General features: G+C 41.5%; 2 protein-coding genes and 1 pseudogene across 2 annotated transcripts; all 3 read left to right on the forward strand.

The window, feature by feature from the left end:
- Positions 1-1083, forward strand: LOC116884896 (annotated as a pseudogene).
- LOC116884583 (protocadherin-3) lies at positions 691-4597 on the forward strand. Its single transcript, XM_032885724.1, has one exon. It carries the CDS (start codon positions 1716-1718, stop codon positions 4104-4106), a length of 2391 nt encoding a protein of 796 aa, XP_032741615.1. The 5' UTR covers positions 691-1715; the 3' UTR covers positions 4107-4597.
- Positions 4598-7696: 3099 nt separating this feature from the next.
- LOC116884581 (protocadherin beta-6-like) lies at positions 7697-10731 on the forward strand. The gene has a single exon (XM_032885723.1). The coding sequence runs from the start codon at positions 8165-8167 to the stop codon at positions 10553-10555; it is 2391 nt and encodes a 796-aa protein (XP_032741614.1). The 5' UTR covers positions 7697-8164; the 3' UTR covers positions 10556-10731.
- Positions 10732-17899: the final 7168 nt, after the last annotated feature.

The following is a 17899-nucleotide window of genomic DNA, read 5'->3' on the forward strand; positions in this document are numbered from 1 at the left end:
AAGCAAAAATTATTAATTATAAAAAGTATAATTAATTTTTCTATATATCCATTATGTTTACCTTCTTGAACAAAATAAAATTTAAAGTTTACACAAGAAAGTGGATCCGTCTACTCAATAGTCTTATATAAACAAATAATTGCTTTTTAGTTTGTTTGAAAATGAATTTAAATGTATTCTTGGCCCCTGGAAAGATTCATGACTGGCATGGTACACAGCTGTGGGACCAGCCTGGAGCTGTAGTGGTCCTTGTGAGTGAACCTGGATATCCTGAAGCCCAACCCTGATTCCAGAAAACAGGAAAGACATCCAAGAGACGGGAGAAGTAGGAAATGTGGCAGAGGTCATAAAGGAGAAAAGCAGAGAAGAATCCAGCCTCAGCTGGACTTTGAGGGAGAGCGGACTCCATTTTACACCTGAATCCGAAAATATGGATTTAATGCAGGACATAGTTTTAGACACCAGTACCTGCCTTTGAGTCTCAGAAGACTACAACATCCATTGACTTTGGTTGAGTTGGTCAAACTCAACTTATTGACCTCACTCAGATTGTGAATGGGAGAGGTGTGACCATCCAAGTACTTAAAAGCAATTATGGGGTCCAGCTAGTTGAAGAAGGTTCTGATATTTTTCAAGCAAAAGATAATATTGAGGTGCAGTTGGCTTCAAATGCTACAATTGATAAAATGGAGGTGTTGTTACTACAGTCTTTTATGACCCATGAAGTCTGGAGATTTTGTACAAGCCTGTTCCATTCTTTCTACAAGGACAGCACATTCCAAAGCAAATATTCCTACCTGAAGCACTGGTACCCTATTATACCAATGTGAAGGAATGAGGGTACCTGGCCAACCCTGCCAAGTTTCCCAAAGCAAGACTTGAATGCACCATGAAGTTTGGTTATGTCCTTCCTGCTATCATGAAAGGCGAACTCTCAGAATGCTCAGCATTCGGAAGGATCCAAGGCAGATTTTCATTGGTCTTGCTCCTGGCTGGGTGGTGAATATGGCAGATAAGAAAATTCTAAAACAAACAGATGAGAATCTCCTCGAGTATTAGAGCTCCTTAACTCCCTTCCAGTAAAGCAGACTTTTGAGCCAGACAGAGCTGAAACGTGACTTCTTCTGGGTCTTAAAGCCTCGGGGTTGATACTGGCCATCACTGTGGTCCGATATCTTGTCCTTTTTCTATGTAATGTGTAATATTGCACAGAGAAGCTGAGTCTTTGAGGGTCTATGTCTCGAAAATCCAAATGGTGGCATTCTTTGGAAGGGTGATAAAAATGCTTAAAAATAAAAATAAAATATATTCTTACAAGCAAAACTTAATTTGTCAAAATCATATGTAGAAATTTCTGGTTGCTAAGAACTGAAATCACAGTACAGGCTGCTTGTTCAAATTAAAAGGGTACTTAAACACATCAGGTTTAAAATGAGAGTTGAAATAGCAAAATGAAATGTAAGAGGAAATAAGGACGCTTGGTGGCGCTGCAGGCTAAGAATATGGAGAATGAGCTCTGCAGACTCACAGGAAGTCATTAACCTGAAAAGCAGAATTTAGGAAGCTTTGGAGGTGGAGGTGATTGGACGTGTTTTTGTGACTATTTGGGAAGAAGACACCTTCCTAATCGGATTTACTCCAATATCTTCCCGGACCCTCATGAGTGGATTGTAATTGACTTGAAGAAGCAGCACCCTCAGGACTGAATCTGAACAATGGAGACAGCGCTAGCAAAAATACCACAGCAAAGGCAAGTCTTTTTTCTTACTATATTGTCGCTATTGTGGAAGTCTAGCTCTGAGGCCATTAGATATTCCATGCCAGAAGAAACAGAGAGTGGCTATATGGTGGCTAACCTGGCGAAAGATCTGGGGATCAAGGTAGGAAAACTGGCCACTAGAGAAGCTCAAATCCATTACAAAGGAAACAAAGAGCTCTTGCAGCTGGATACAGAGACTGGGAATTTGTTTTTAAAGGAAAAACTAGACCGCGAGGTGCTTTGTGGGGCGACAGAACCCTGTGTGCTGAACTTCCAGATCATACTGGAAAACCCTATGCAGTTCTTCCAAACTGAACTGCAACTCACAGATGTAAACGACCATCCTCCAGAGTTCCCTGACACAGAAATGCTTCTAAAAATCCCTGAGAACGCCCAGCCAGGGACCGTGTTTCCTCTGAAGGCAGCTCAGGACTCTGACATAGGGAGCAACGCTGTTCAGAACTACACAGTCAGTCCCAATCTCCATTTCCACGTTGTTACTCTCAGTCGCACAGATGGCAGGAAATACCCAGAGCTGGTGCTGGACAGAGCCCTGGATAGGGAGGAGCAGCCTAAACTCTCTTTAATCCTCACTGCTCTGGATGGTGGAGCCCCGCCCAGGTCAGGAACCACCACAGTTCACATAGAAGTTGTGGACATCAATGATAACTCCCCCCAGTTTGTACAGTCACTCTATGAGGTGCAAGTTCCTGAGAATAATCCCCTCAATGCCTTTGTTGTCACAGTCTCTGCCACAGATTTAGATGCTGGGGTATATGGCAATGTGACCTATTCTCTGTTTCAAGGGTATGGGGTATTTCAACCATTTGTAATAGACGAAATCACCGGAGAAATCCGTCTGAGCAAAGAGCTGGATTTTGAGGGAATTAGCAATTATAACATAGAAATCGCAGCCACAGATGGAGGAGGCCTTTCAGGAAAATGCACTGTGGCTGTACAGGTGTTGGATGTGAATGACAACGCCCCAGAGTTGACAATTAGGAAGCTCACAGTCCTGGTCCCAGAAAATTCCGCAGAGACTGTAGTTGCTGTTTTTAGTGTTTCTGATTCTGATTCGGGGGACAATGGAAGAATGGTGTGTTCTATTCCGAACAATATCCCATTTCTCCTGAAACCCACATTTGAGAATTATTACACGTTAGTGACTGAGGGGCCACTTGATAGAGAGAGCAGAGCTGAGTACAACATCACCATCACGGTCTCAGACCTGGGCACACCCAGGCTCACCACACAGCACACCATAACAGTGCAAGTGTCTGACATCAACGACAATGCCCCTGCCTTCACCCAAACCTCCTACACCATGTTTGTCCGCGAGAACAACAGCCCTGCCCTGCACATAGGCACCATCAATGCCACAGACTCAGACTCAGGCTCCAATGCCCATATCACCTACTCGCTGCTGCCGCCTGATGACCCGCAGCTGGCCCTCGACTCGCTCATCTCCATCAATGCTGAGAACGGGCAGCTGTTTGCGCTCAGAGCAATGGACTATGAAGCACTGCAGACCTTCGAGTTCCACGTGGGCGCTACAGATGGAGGCTCACCCGCGCTCAGCAGCCAGGCTCTGGTGCGGGTCGTGGTGCTGGATGACAATGACAATGCCCCCTTCGTGCTCTACCCACTGCAGAATGCCTCAGCACCCTGTACTGAGCTACTGCCTAGGGCAGCAGAGCCCGGCTACCTGATCACCAAAGTGGTGGCTGTGGATCGCGACTCTGGTCAGAATGCTTGGCTGTCGTTCCAGCTACTTAAAGCTACAGAGCCAGGGCTGTTCAGTGTATGGGCGCACAATGGTGAGGTGCGCACCACTAGGCTGCTGAGTGAGCGAGATGCTCAGAAGCACAAGCTACTGCTGCTGGTCAAAGACAATGGCGATCCTCTGCGCTCTGCCAGTGTCACTCTTCACGTGCTAGTGGTGGATGGCTTCTCGCAGCCTTACCTACCATTGGCTGAGGTGGCACAGGATTCCATGCAAGATAATTACGACGTTCTCACACTGTACCTAGTCATTGCCTTGGCATCTGTATCTTCTCTCTTCCTCTTGTCTGTAGTGCTGTTTGTGGGGGTGAGGCTGTGCAGGAGGGCCAGGGAGGCCTCCTTGGGTGACTACTCTGTGCCTGAGGGACACTTTGCTAGCCACCTGGTGGATGTCAGCGGTGCCGGGACTCTGTCCCAGAGTTATCAATATGAGGTGTGTCTTAATGGAGGTACTGGAACAAATGAGTTTAACTTTCTTAAACCATTGTTTCCTATCCTTCCGACCCAGGCTGCTGTTGAAGAAAGAGAAAACGCTGTTGTGCACAATAGCGTTGAATTCTATTAGAACACTGATTTTGAAGTGGTGGTTACCTCATTTTTCCTTAACTATCCCTGATGTAGAATGGCATAGTGCCGTGAATCAACTCCTGAGATATATGTTCATTTTATCCTTTGTTTTGGATCAAACTATTCAGATGTGATCCTACTCTAGAGAATTTGGTTCTACTCCATTGTGTTTGTTTAGATTTCTATGCCATACCAGTGCATGCTGGGTGTTTTTTTTTTTTTTTTACAATTATTAAAACTTTGCTTTGGAGGGGAACTCATATTCGCTGTAATGAATTGGAACCACTTTCATTGTTAGAGATGCCTTGCTTTGTTGTGTTATTTCAGACAGGGTCTTACATTGTAGCCCTGGCTGATCTGAAATGACTATGTACAGACTGACTTTGAATTTGTGGCAGTCCATCTGCCTCTGTTGTCCTATGTTGGGATTGTGAGCATGCATGAGTAGGCTCAGCTGTGGTGAGCGACCTTAATAAAAATCCAATACTAGTTGTGTTTTCTGTTTATTCTAGCCATCTTGTTTCTCAGCAGTCTTTCCGATGCTAAGTTGAAAAGGCAAGCTGCTGTACAGCGTTCTCTTTATTAAACTCACTGTTGGTGGGATGAATATAAATGATGTTGCACACGGTATCTGAGAATGCAATAGAATAGTTATGGACGTTTTTGTCTTATTCTGCTTTGTTTTGTTCGTGTTTTCCTATATTGATCCCTGTGATCAAAAAAGAAGTGAAGGCTTTAAGTCAAATTATAGCGTGACAAAAAAAACCCCTTAATGTTCCCCTAAATGTGTTTGCATAAAGTAAGAACATATGCTATCAGTGCAATGGGAAAACGAAATATTACTAGCATGGCGGGTGCCACTCAAATTGGGCACAATTGGCCTAAGCATAGCAAGTATACTAACTTCCAATCTACAGTCCTGCCTCTTTTGAGTTTATGTAAATTTCTTGTAAGTTACCAGTTGCTTCTTTCATTCTATATTGTGTTTATGAAATGTATGCATAATACTGCTTTAATGGTTGTTATTTTATAATTTTTGTCATAAATTGTTAATTCTGGTTGTGTATGCCACACTTTATTACTTTGGTTTGTTAGTTATAAATAATATTATGAACATTGTTACATATATATTTTGATTAGATGCATATTTGCATTTGGGATGAACATTCACTTCTTGGGGATAGAGTTGTATGAGTAAACTTTCAATAGATGTTTCCAACGAGATTTCAAGATTGGTTGCACCAACCTACATTACAAGCAGCAATATCTCCCCATACAACTTTGTCCATTTTCTTACCAAAACCTGTTCTAGTTGGCAAGCACTCTGTGTGTGTGTGTGTGTGTGTGTGTGTGTGTGTGTGTGTGTGCATGTGTGGACCAAGGCATTTGTATGGAGGTCAAAAGATACCTTGGGATAGCCTTCTATGTTATTTCAGACAGGGTCCCCTTGCTGTTTTTCTGCTGTATGCACCAGCCTAACCTACCCTAGAGCTTCTAGAGATTCTCTTGTGTCTGCCTCCCACCTCCATAGAGGAAAACTTGGATTTGAACCAGGGGCTTCATGCTTGTGCAGACAAGTGCTTTTACTCATCAAAACATCTTCCCATCTCAAAAGCACTTTCAAACAAATTTAAAAGTTCTTTTTGATCAACTTGTCTATTCCTGAAAAATACATTTTTAAACCATTATTAGCTGAATTGTTAGCATACCAGATTTTTTGTGTGCAGAGGGTAATATCAAGATCATTCTCATTTAAATACCAATGTTCTTAAAGGATGTTTCTTTGTCTAGATTGAGTTCAACAAATGTTATAATGCTGATAAAATTTTGTTTTTACTTTGGGAATACTCTTTAAGCCATATTTGAAGACACCTGGTGCCAATGTAGCCACAGAAAGTGAATAAAGTAATTTGTGAGATAATATGCCATTAAACTGGAATCAGAAGTGAGAGCACCCTCTGTTAGACACACACACACACACACACACACACACACACACAGTGATGTAGTGTGTAAAGAAAACAAGGAAGGATACATTTATTTTGGCTCAAGGCTTCAGCCCATCACTGAAGGAAGAGGACCTTTTGAGGTGACAAAAGACTAGAGGAGAGACTGCTTACCTGGAGTCCTTTCCCTGTTTTCTTCTCTGATTCTGGCTGTGGCCTAGGGGATGGTGCTGCCCACATGCAATGTGGGTTTCCTGCCTCAGTTATTTCTCTAGGGAACCCTTCACAGACACTGCAGGAGGTAATGACCAATCTTGTCTGTACGACAATCAAATTGACAACAATGGCTAACCATGACCCCATTCAAAAGAACATTTAGAAATGGTCCAGAAAAGACCAAACCCATCCACAGTCTTTGAGGATCGGTTTTATTTTGTTAGTCCCATTTGTTATTCACAGTCTGGAGAAATGCGCATCCTCGGAAGTGGTTTTTCTAGTAAACCCTGGAGGATCCTGATAGTGATTCTCTTCATTCCACTGAATGTACACATGTGATTTCTGGCTATAAGATGATCTCAACCACCAAATTTTAAATTTGCTTTACTAAGAGTTAAAATATTTTTAATATATTCTAATTTCACACCTTTCACTGTCTTGGCTGTTATGTGAAGTTTGCTTGACTTCAATAAATTTATCTTTAAATAAATACAAAATCCATCAGAAACCAGTCATATTTATCATATATTATGTTCCTGTATGAGTACTTACCCACATTTTAAAATGATACTTAAAGACAGTCTCGAATTTATCAGAAAACAGCAGGACGGTAACAGAATATAACCACGATGTTCAGTCATTAAATTCCATGGTGTGTTTAAACGTAATCCATGTCACATTATCTGACTTTCTACTTGTTGTTTTGTGAGACGCAGTCTTTCTGTAGCCGAGGCTTCCCTTGAACTTGCTATCCTTCTGTCTTAGACTCTCAAGCTCTGGGATTGCAGTTGTGCAATGCTGTGCCTGAGCAGAGGTAGTTTGTGAGTGACATTTTCTGAAACATGCCATAGAGAGATTACAATAGAATAATACATTTTTAGACTTTGATCCATCAACATGAGGGTGTTTCGTCCAATGAAAAGTTATAATAAAACCCCCAAATCTATCAAATCAATGACCGATTTTACTCGCCTAGAAATGAAGTTAAACCTTAAAGTTCTTATGACAAATATCCATTTCTTCTCATTCCTATTTTAAATTATTCATTTTGTTGTTATTCTGCCATCATATGTACCTTTTGGCTGTAGTTTTCCTCTCAGTGACCTAATGATTATTACCATTACTGCCCTCATGTGACTTTATCACAAAGTAAGTCTGTTGCTCATGCCATCTATGAGTCGTGTATTTTAGAGAAGTTAGTGTTTAGCTCAACATTTATGTTTCTGACCAATGCCCACATTTTCAATAATTTGTTGATGTGTTTATTGGGACAATTAAACTGTACATCTTAAACTCGTGAATTTACAGAACTCATCAGAGATCATGTGTACCGTTAAAGAACCATAGTTGACTGTGGGAAGTTGACATGGCCAGAGAGAATGATTTGTAAATACACTGAAGACTGTGATGCGGGCTCCCCTTAGGTCAGCAGACAGTTGGATTCAAGATATAGATTGGTCTTGTAAACCAACCTAAAAGCAAAACTCAAGGATGAACACACAAACAAGTCTCCTAAGAAACCCTTCCCACACTCAGTTCGGAAACACCGACTCAAAAGTCTTTATAATGCTCAGACTTGGATAAAAGTCTTTATAATGCTCAGTGTTGATCTGAAGATTTCTCATGAAGTTATTGATTTGAACGCATGGTGGCGGTGTAGGCTAAGAGAATGAGTAAGAACCCTTGAGAATCCTCAGGCTCCGATTCACCTAGAAGCTGACGCAAAAATACAGGAACCATTTACTGCTGCAGCTAGGCATTCCGGGGAAGAGGAGCCACTGAGAATCTGTAAGATCAAATCTACAATTCCACAGCAAAGGTTTTCGGGAAGGCCAAAGTTACCTCAGTGAGTAAGAGCTGGAAGAGATTTTTCCTCTGGGATCAGCCAATAGAGATGTCACACACGGAAGTGTGGTGCAAGACAAGGCAAGTGATGATTTTGATTACATCCATGCTTTTGTGGGAGGTGGGTTCAGAATCAATTCAGTATGCCATGCTGGAGGAGACAGGACGTGGCACGTTTGTGGCCAACCTGACTAAGGACTTGGGACTAAGGGTGGGAGAACTGGCTGCTCGGGAGGCGAGAGTGGTTTTCAAGGGGAACAGACAGTATTTACAGCTTGACCCACAGACCCAGGATTTGGTACTAAATGAAAACCTGGACCGGGAAGAGCTGTGTGGCTCCACAGAGCCTTGTGTGCTGTCTTTCCGGGTGTTACTAAAAAATCCTTTGCAGTTTTATCAAGCTGAACTGAGAGTTATAGATATAAATGACCATGCCCCAGAGTTTCCTGCCAAAGAAATGCTCCTTAAGATATCAGAAATGACTCCACCTGGAAAGATATTCCCTTTGAAAATGGCACAGGACTTGGATGTGGGCAGCCACAGCATTCAAAGCTACACGGTCAATGAGAACCCTCACTTCCATGTGCTCACTCGCAACCGCAGCGATGGCAGGAAGTTCCCTGAGCTAGTGTTGGACAAGGCGTTGGACCGTGAGGAGCAAGACCAGCTCAGACTAAAGCTCACTGCAGTGGATGGTGGGTCTCCGCCCAGGTTAGGGACCACAGAGATTCAAATACTGGTCTTAGACATAAATGACAATGCGCCAGAATTTGCTCAGGAGCTCTATGAGGTCCAAGTCCCTGAGAACAACCCTGTTGGCTCACTGCTCATTACTGTCTCAGCAAGAGATTTGGACACAGGATCCTTCGGGGAAGTGTCCTATGGACTGTCTCAAGATGATGGCCTTAATGAGCCTTTTGAAATAAACACTAAGACAGGAGAAGTTCGACTGAAAAGCATGTTGGATTTTGAAGCATTTCCATTTTACCATGTGGATGTCGAGGCCCTAGATGGTGGTGGGCTAACAGGAAAATGCTCTTTAGTTGTCCAAGTATTGGACATGAATGACAATGCTCCGGAAGTGATCTTATCCTCACTCAACAGCCCCATCCCTGAAAATTTGCCAGGTAGCATAGTGGCAGTATTCAGCGTTTCAGATGCGGACTCAGGAAGTAACCAGCAGGTTATGTGTTCCATAGATGACAATCTTCCATTTCTTCTAAGACCATCTATGGAGAATTTCTATACTCTGGAAACAGATGGGGCACTAGACAGAGAGAGCAGAGCTGAGTACAACATCACCATCACAGTCACCGACATGGGCACACCCAGGCTCACAACCCAGCACACCATAACAGTGCAGGTGTCTGACATCAACGACAACGCCCCCACCTTCACCCAAACCTCCTACACCCTGTTCGTCCATGAGAACAACAGCCCTGCCCTGCACATAGGCACCATTAGTGCCACAGACTCAGACTCAGGCACCAATGCCCACATCACCTACTCACTGCTGCCGCGTAACGACCCGCATCTGGCCCTCTCCTCGCTGGTCTCCATAAATGCAGACAATGGGCAACTGTTTGCGCTCAGGGCACTGGACTATGAGTCCCTGAAGGCCTTCGAGTTCCACGTGAACGCCACAGACCAAGGCTCTCCTGCACTCCACAGCCAAGCGCTGGTTCGCGTGGTGGTGCTCGACGACAATGACAATGCACCCTTTGTGCTCTACCCTCTGCAGAATGCCTCTGTGCCCTGCACAGAACTGCTGCCCAGGGTGGCTGAGCCTGGCTACCTGGTCACTAAGGTGGTCGCTGTAGATCGCGACTCAGGCCAGAATGCCTGGCTGTCATTCCAGTTGCTCAAGGCCACCGAACCAGGGCTATTCAGTGTGTGGGCGCACAATGGCGAGGTACGCACCACTAGGCTATTGAGTGAGCGTGACGTGTCCAAGCACAGGCTGCTGCTGCTGGTCAAGGACAATGGCGACCCTCCGCGCTCTGCCAGCACCACGCTGCATGTGTTGCTGGTAGATGGCTTCTCTCAGCCCTACCTACCTCTCCCCGAGGTAGCACAGGATTCCACGAAGGATGTTGAAGATACGCTCACCCTGTACCTGGTTATCGCCTTAGCATCTGTGTCTTCGCTCTTCCTCTTTTCTGTGGTGCTGTTCGTGGTGGTGAGGCTGTGCAGGAGGGTCAGGGCGGCCTCTCTGAATGGCTACTCTATGCCTGAGGGACACTTTCCTGGCCATCTGGTGGATGTCAGCGGCTCTGGGACTCTTTCCCAGAGCTACCAGTATGAGGTGTGTCTGAGGGGAGACACTGGGACTGGTGAGTTCAAATTGCATAAGGCAATTAACCCACACTTTCCTTCTGTAGAACCTGAGAGGAACACAGAGCAAAGTCCTACTCTTCGGAATAGCTTCCTATTCATCTAAATACTTTAGTGTACTAGTAAATTCTGCTTAAGCTTAAAAATATCTTTTAACCTATACCTGCATGCTATTGATGTGTATTAGCAGAAGCTTATGTCCTTACTTTTTGGAATAGTGCCTGGAAATGGAATCCAGTGTCTCATGCATGTTAAGCAAAATAAACTACTGAGCTAAATCAATTCTCCTTTCCTTTTCTATTTTGGTTTTCAGAGACAGGGATCTCCTATTTCTTTTTTCTTTTTCTTGTTTATTTACATTCCGAATGTTGCCCCTTCCTGGTACACCCTCCAAGAGTTCTTCACCACATCCCCCCTCTCCTTTGCCTCTGAGAGGGTGATCCCCCACCCATCCACCCACCCATCTCCAGCTCACCTCCCCCTCACATCTCCTTTCTCTGGGGCATCAAGGGAGACAGGTTTTTCAGTGTAACCCTGGCTATCCTGGAACTCATTCTGTAGATCCACTGCCTCTCTCTTGTGAGTGGTGGAAGTAAAATCATGTGCCATTGTGTAGCCTGGGATGGTCTGAAACTTATTAAATTGACCTGGCTACCTTGGAGCTCAGAGAGACCTACCTGCATCTGTCACCTTAGTACTGTGACTAAAGGCTTTTCCATCATGCTTGGCCTGGCCTGTACCATTGCTATTATTTTTGAGATTGTACTTTTTAGAAAGACAGTTTCTGGAGATTCCACTTGTTCTCTATTATGCTTCATAGTTTGTTTTTTAATTAGTAGCACTAACCTGTATCTGACAAGTAAAATATTTTAATAGAATATGAAATCAAACAATCTTTTAAGTATATTATTATGTAAAGCCTTTGAGATTTCATTTTAAACAAGTGATTAATTTTACTATTGGTTTGGAGAAAATTTTAAATGTAAATACTTGGTATTACTGAACTTTTTAGTCTCGTGTTGGTTAACAGGTGCATCTCTAAATGTAAGGAACTCTAAACACTAAGACACTTACCCTATGTATGCATAACTAGGAATGTCTCTGTGCATTTTAATAATCAACACATATTACTTAAGTGTAGATTTTACTGAACTGTCAATTCATTTTAAATTATAGTTTGTGAGCGTTGTGTAAGAAGAGTATGGTCTTTTAGCATCAAGATATTTGTAAAAGTTGAATAAATCTTTGTTTTATGTTACCAGTCATCCAGCAGTCCTTTTTTAAAATAATAATAATGATAATAATAATAATTTTATGTAGGATAATGTCATTATGAAGCAAGGCGGGTTCAGGATACGGTGTTCCCTATCATTGGATGAGAAGAAAGGGTAGGCGGGGAAAAGTCTAGGAAGGAGGAGGAGTGAGAGAAATCAAGATGGAGACGACAGAGGAAGATGATTCCAATCCAGGTGGTCTAGGTGAATTTTATCTTGTCTAGCTGGGCAGTTTCTATCTTTATTAATTGACAGTGAATTTATTCTGTAGATGTATTGTGGATTGAGAGTGTAAATCTAATTGCTAAATTAAAAGATTCTGGAACTTTGACTTACCAGGCTAAAGAGGATAGTGTATGAAAGAAATGGCTGAGACGAAGTTAGAGCATGCAGACCTGGTTCTGCTGCCCTCAAGAATGAGAATGTGCAAGGACCCTCAGAACAAGGGGTGTGTGTGTGTGTGTGTGTGTGTGTGTGTGTGTGTGTGTGTGTGTGTGTGTGTGTGTGTGCAACCTCAAAGCCCTGGCATTACCCTACATGGGGGAAACAAGTCTTCACAGGATCACGGGATTTTCCTTCCATTGATGCTGGACAATGTCATCCTCTGGAGTCATGAGTCCTGAGATGTGTGATGTGTGCTGATTGGCTGGTGGTTTAGTCCCTGGAAGCTCTGGTGGGACATGGTTGGTGGATATTGTTGTTCTTCCTATGGGGTTGTAAACCCCCTTCCACCCATTCGGTCTTTTCTCTAACTCCTCCATTGGGATCCCTGTGCTCAGGCTGCAAGCTTCCTCATCTGTATCAGTAGGGCCTCTCAGGGGACACCCATATCTGGCTCCTGTCACCAAGCACTTCTTGGGATCAGCAATAGTGACTGGTTTTGGTGAGGCAATAGTGACTGGGTTTGGTGAGATGGATCCCCAGGTGGGGCAGTATCTGGATGACATTTTCTTCAGTTCCTGTTCCACTCTTTGTCCCTGTATTTCCTCCTATGAGTATTTTCTTCCCCCTTCTAGGAAGAAATGAACCATCTATATTTTGTTCTTCCTTCTTCTTGGGCTTCATATGATCTATAAATTTTTCTTAGGTATTACAAGCTTTGGGGCAAATATCCACTTATCAGTAAATGGACACAATTTGTGTTCTTTGGCGATTGGGTTACCTCACTCAGGATGATATTTTCTAGTTCTATCTATTTGCCTATGAATTTCATGAAGTCACTGTTTTTGATAGCTGAGTAGTAAATGGACCACATTTTCTGTATTCATTCCTCTGTTGAGGGACATCTGGGCTCTTTCCAGCTTCTAGCTATTATAAATAAGGCTGCTGTGAACAAAGTGGAGCATGTACCCTTGGTATATGTTGGAGCATCTTTGGGTGTATACCCAGGAGTGGTATAGCTGGGTCCTAAGTACTATGTAGTACTATGTTCAATTGTCTGAGGAACCACCAGACGGATTTCCAGAGTGGTTGTACAAGCTTGCAATCCCACCAAAAATAGAGGAGTGTTCCTATTTCTCCACAACCTCGCCATCATCTATTGTCACCTGAGTACTTGATCTTACTCATTCTGATTGCTGTGAGGTAGTATCTCAGGATTGTTTTGATTTGCATTTCCTTGATGAGTGAGGATGCTGAACATTTCTTTAGGTGTTTCTCAGCCATTTGGTATTCCTCGGTGGAGAATTCTTTCTTAGGTGTGTACCCCAAGTTTTAATAAAATTACTTGAATCTCTGGAGACTAACTTCTTGTGTTCTTTGTATATGATAGACATTATAGGATGTAGGATTGGTAAAGACATTTTCCCAATCTGTTGGTTGCCATTTTGTCCTAATCACAGTGTCCTTTGCATTACAGAAGCAATTTTATGAGGTCCCATTTATCAATTCTTGATCTTAGAGCAAAAGCCATAGGTGTTCTGCTCAGGAAATTTTCTCCTGTGCCTATGTGTTCAGGGTCTTCCTTGCTTTCTCTTCTATTAGTTTCAGTGTATCTGGTTTTCTGTGGAGGTCTTTGATCCACTTGGATTGGAACTTTGTAAAAGGAGATAAGAAGGGGTCAATTTGCAACTTCTACATGCTGACCTCCAGTTGAACCAGGACTATTTGTTGAAAATGCTATCTTTTTTCCAATGGATAGTTTTAGCTCCTTTATCAAAGGTCAAATGACCATAGGTGTGTGGGTTCATTTCTGGATCTTCAATTCCTTTCCATTGATTTACCTGCCAGTCTCTGTACCAATACAATGCAGGTTTTTATCGCTATTGCTCTGTAATACAGCTTGAGGTCAGGGATGGTGATTGCTCCAGAAGTTCTTTTATTTTGTTGAGAATAATTTTTGCTATCCAGGGTTTCTATTATTCCAAGTGAATTTACAAACTGCTCTTTCTAATTCTATGGAGAATTGAGTTGGAATTTTGATGGGGATTGTATTGAATGTATAGATTGCTTTCGGCAAGATGGCCATTTTTCTATATTAATTCTGCAAGTCCATGATCTGGGAGATCTTTCCATATTCTGAGATCTTTGATTTCTTTCTTTGGAGACTTGATGTTCTTGTCATACAGATATTTCTTGGTTAGAGTTACATCTTATTATTTATGACTATTGTGAAGGGTGTCATTTCTCAACCTGTTTATCCTTTGAGTAAAGGAAGGCTATTGTTTTTTTAGTTGATTTTATATCCAGCCACTTTGCTGAAGTTATCAGATATAGGAGTTCTCTGATGGAATTTTTGAGGTCACTTGAGTATACTATCATGTCATCTACAAATAGTGATAGTTTGACTTCTTACTTTCCAATTTGTATCCCTTTGACCTCTTTTTGTTTTCTAAGTCCTCTAGCTAGGACTTCAAGTACAATATTTAATAGGTAGGGAGAGAGGGGACAGCCTTGTCTAGTCCCTGATTTTAGCGGGATTGCTTCAAATTTCTCCCCATTTAGTTTGATGTTGGCTACTGAATTGCTGTATATGGGTTTTACTATGTTTAGGCATGAAGTCCTGATCTTTCCAATACTTTTATCATGAAGGAATGTTCAACTCTGTCAAATGCTTTTTCAGCATCCAATGAAATGTTCATGTGTTTTTCCCTTCAAGTTTGATAATATAGTGGATTACATTGATGGATTTCCATATATTGAACCATCCTTTCATCCTGGGGATGAAGCCTACTTGATCACAGAAAATGATCATTTTGATGTGCTCTTGGATTTGGTTTGAAAAAATTATTTGAGTATTTTTGCATAGATATTCATGAGGGAAATGAGTCTGAAGTTCTCATTCTTTGTAGGGTCTTTGTGTGGTTTAGGTATAAGCATAATTGTGGCTTAGAAGAATGAATTGGGTAGTGTTCCTTCTGTTTCTATTTTGTAGAATAGTTTGAAGAGTATTGGTATTAGGTCTTCTTTGAAGGTCTGATAGAATTGTACACTAAACCCAGCTGATCCTTTTGTTGGTTGGGAGACTTTTAATGACTGCTTCGATTTTATTAGGGGTAATGGGATGGTTTAGATGGTTTATCTGATCCTGATTTAACTTTGGTACCTGGTATATGTCTAGAAAATTGTCCATTCCATCCAGATTTTCTAGTTTTGTTGAATATAAGCTTTTGTAGTAGAATCTGATAATTTTTTGAATTTTCTTAGTTTTTGTTGTCTCCCCTTTCATTTCTGATTTTGTTGATATGGATACTGTCTCTCTGCCCTGTGGCTAGTCTGGCTAAGAGTTTCTCTATCTTGTTAATTTTGTCAAAGAACCAGCTCCTGGTTTTGTTGAGTCTTTGTATAGTTCTTTTGGTTCTAATCGGTTTATTTCAGCTCTGAGTTTAGTTATTTCCAGCCATCTACACCTCTTGGTTGTATTTGCTTTTGTTTGTTGGGAGCAATGCCCTTGAAACCCTCCATTATTGATGTTAATATTATGGTTAGAGTTCAGTATGACTGGGTTCATGGAAAACCCCCAGCCAGCTGCAGAAGACTAATACAAATCTGGTGGTCAAGATGAATAATGATATGATAAAGTTGTGACCTTGCTGAGAAATACATCTGATGTCAAGATGCCCAATGTGATGACCTGTAACCTTTCTGAAAAACCAACATCCTGCTGACCAATAGATATGACAAGCCTGTGACCTTTCTGACATCCAGTTGACATCAGCTGACCACACCAATACTGTGTCCTTGGCCTGTGGAAATGTTTCACACTTCCCCCCTCCCTCTGTTACCCCTGTTATGGTATAAATTCAGCCTTGGGAAAAAATAAAATTGTCACCTTGATCAGACTTTTGTCTTGGTGTTCTTCTTTGCGTCTCTTGTTCCCCATTCTCTTTCAGGCACCCTCAGCACCCTTGATGACATTTTTTGTTCTAGAACTTTTAGGTGTGCTGTCAAGCTGCTAAGTATGATCTCTCCAATTCCTTTTTGGAGACACTCAGAGCTATGAGTTTTCCTCTTAGCACTGCTTTCATTGTATCCCATGAGTTTGGGAATGTGCCTTCATTTTCATTAAATTCTAAAAAGTCTTTAATTTCTTTATTTCTTCCTTAACGGAGTTATCATTGAATGGAGAGTTGCTTGGCTTCCATGTGTATGAGGGCTTTTTGTCATTTTTGTTGTTATTGAAGACCAGCCTTAGTCCGTGGTGATTTGATAAAATGCAAGGGATTGTTAAAATCCCCTTGTATCTATTGAGGCCTGTTTTGTGACCAATTGTATGATCAATTTTTGAGAAGGTACCATGAGGTGCTGAGAACAAGGTATATTCTTTTGTTTTAGGATTAAATGTTCTATAGATGTCTGTTTAATCTATTTGGTTCATAATTTCTGTTAGTTTCACTGTGTCTTCATTTAGTTTTTTGTTTCCATGATCTGTCCATTGATTAGAGTGGTGTGCTGTGATGTATGCTTTGAGCTTTGGTAAAGTTTCTTTCATGACTGTGGGTGCCCTTGCATTTGGACCATAGATATTCAGAATTGAGAGTTCCTTATCTTTCTTGATAACTTTTGGTTTAAAGTCAATTTTATTTGATTTTAGAATGGCTTGTTTCTTGGAACCATTTGCGAGGAAAAAATTTTCCAAGCCTTTTATTCTTAGGTAGTGTCCGTCTTTATCACTGAAGTGTATTTCCTGTATGCAGCAAAATACTGGGTCCTGTTTACATATCCAGTCAGTTAGTCTGTGTCTTTTTATTGGGAAATTGAATCCACTGATGTTAAGAGATATTAAGTAATAGTGATTATTTCCTGTTATTTTTGTTGTTGGAGGTGGAATTATGTTTGTGTGGTTATCTTCTTTTAGATTTGTTGCAATAAAATTACTTTCTTGCTTTTTCTATGGTATAATTTCCCTCCTTGTATTGGTCTTTTCCATCTATTACCCTTTGTAAGGTTGGGTTTGAAGAAAAATAAATATTGTGTAGATTTGGTTTTGTCATGGGATGTCTTGATTTTTCCATCTATGGTAACTGAGAGTTATGTTGGATATAGTAGTCTGGGCTGGCATTCGTGTTCTATTAGAGTCTGTATGACATCTATCCAGGATCTTCTAGCTTTCATAGTCTCTGTTGAGAAATCTGGTGTAATTTTGATATGTCTGCCTTTATATGTTACTTGATCTTTTCCCTTACTGCTTTTAATATTCTTTCTTTGTTTTGTGAATTTGGTGTTTTGACTATTATGTGATGGTAAGACTTTCTTTTCTGGTCCAGTCTATTTGGTATTCTGTAGAGTTCTTGTATGTTCATGGGCATCTCTTTCTTTATGTTGAGGAAGTTTTCTTGTGTAATATTTTTAAGATATTTACTGAACCTTTAAGTTGGAAATCTTTGCTCTTGTCTATACCTATTATCCTTAGGTTTGGTCTTCTCATATTGTCCTGGGTTTCCTGGATATTTTGGGTTAGAACCTTTTCCCTTTTTGCATTTTTTAACTATTGTGTCAATGTTTTCTTTGGTATCTTCTGCCCCTGAGATTCTCTCTTCAATTTCTTGTATTCTGTTAGTGATCTTGCATCAGTGACTCCTGGTCTCCTTTTTAGGTTTTCTATCTCAAGGGTTGTCTCCTTTTGTGATTTCTTTATTGTTTCTATTTCCATTTTTAGATCCTGGATGGTTTTGTTCAATTCCTTCACCTGTTTGGATGTGTTTTCTTGTAATTCTTCAAGGGGTTTTTGTGTTTCC

This window comes from Rattus rattus, chromosome 15 (assembly GCF_011064425.1).
Source record: "Rattus rattus isolate New Zealand chromosome 15, Rrattus_CSIRO_v1, whole genome shotgun sequence".
Classification (NCBI taxonomy): Eukaryota; Metazoa; Chordata; class Mammalia; order Rodentia; family Muridae; genus Rattus; species Rattus rattus.

Coding starts and splice junctions, on each gene's coding strand:
- LOC116884583 (XM_032885724.1), top strand. CDS start 1,716: ATGGAGACAGCGCTAGCAAAAATACCACAGCAAAGGCAAGTCTTTTTT.
- LOC116884581 (XM_032885723.1), top strand. CDS start 8,165: ATGTCACACACGGAAGTGTGGTGCAAGACAAGGCAAGTGATGATTTTG.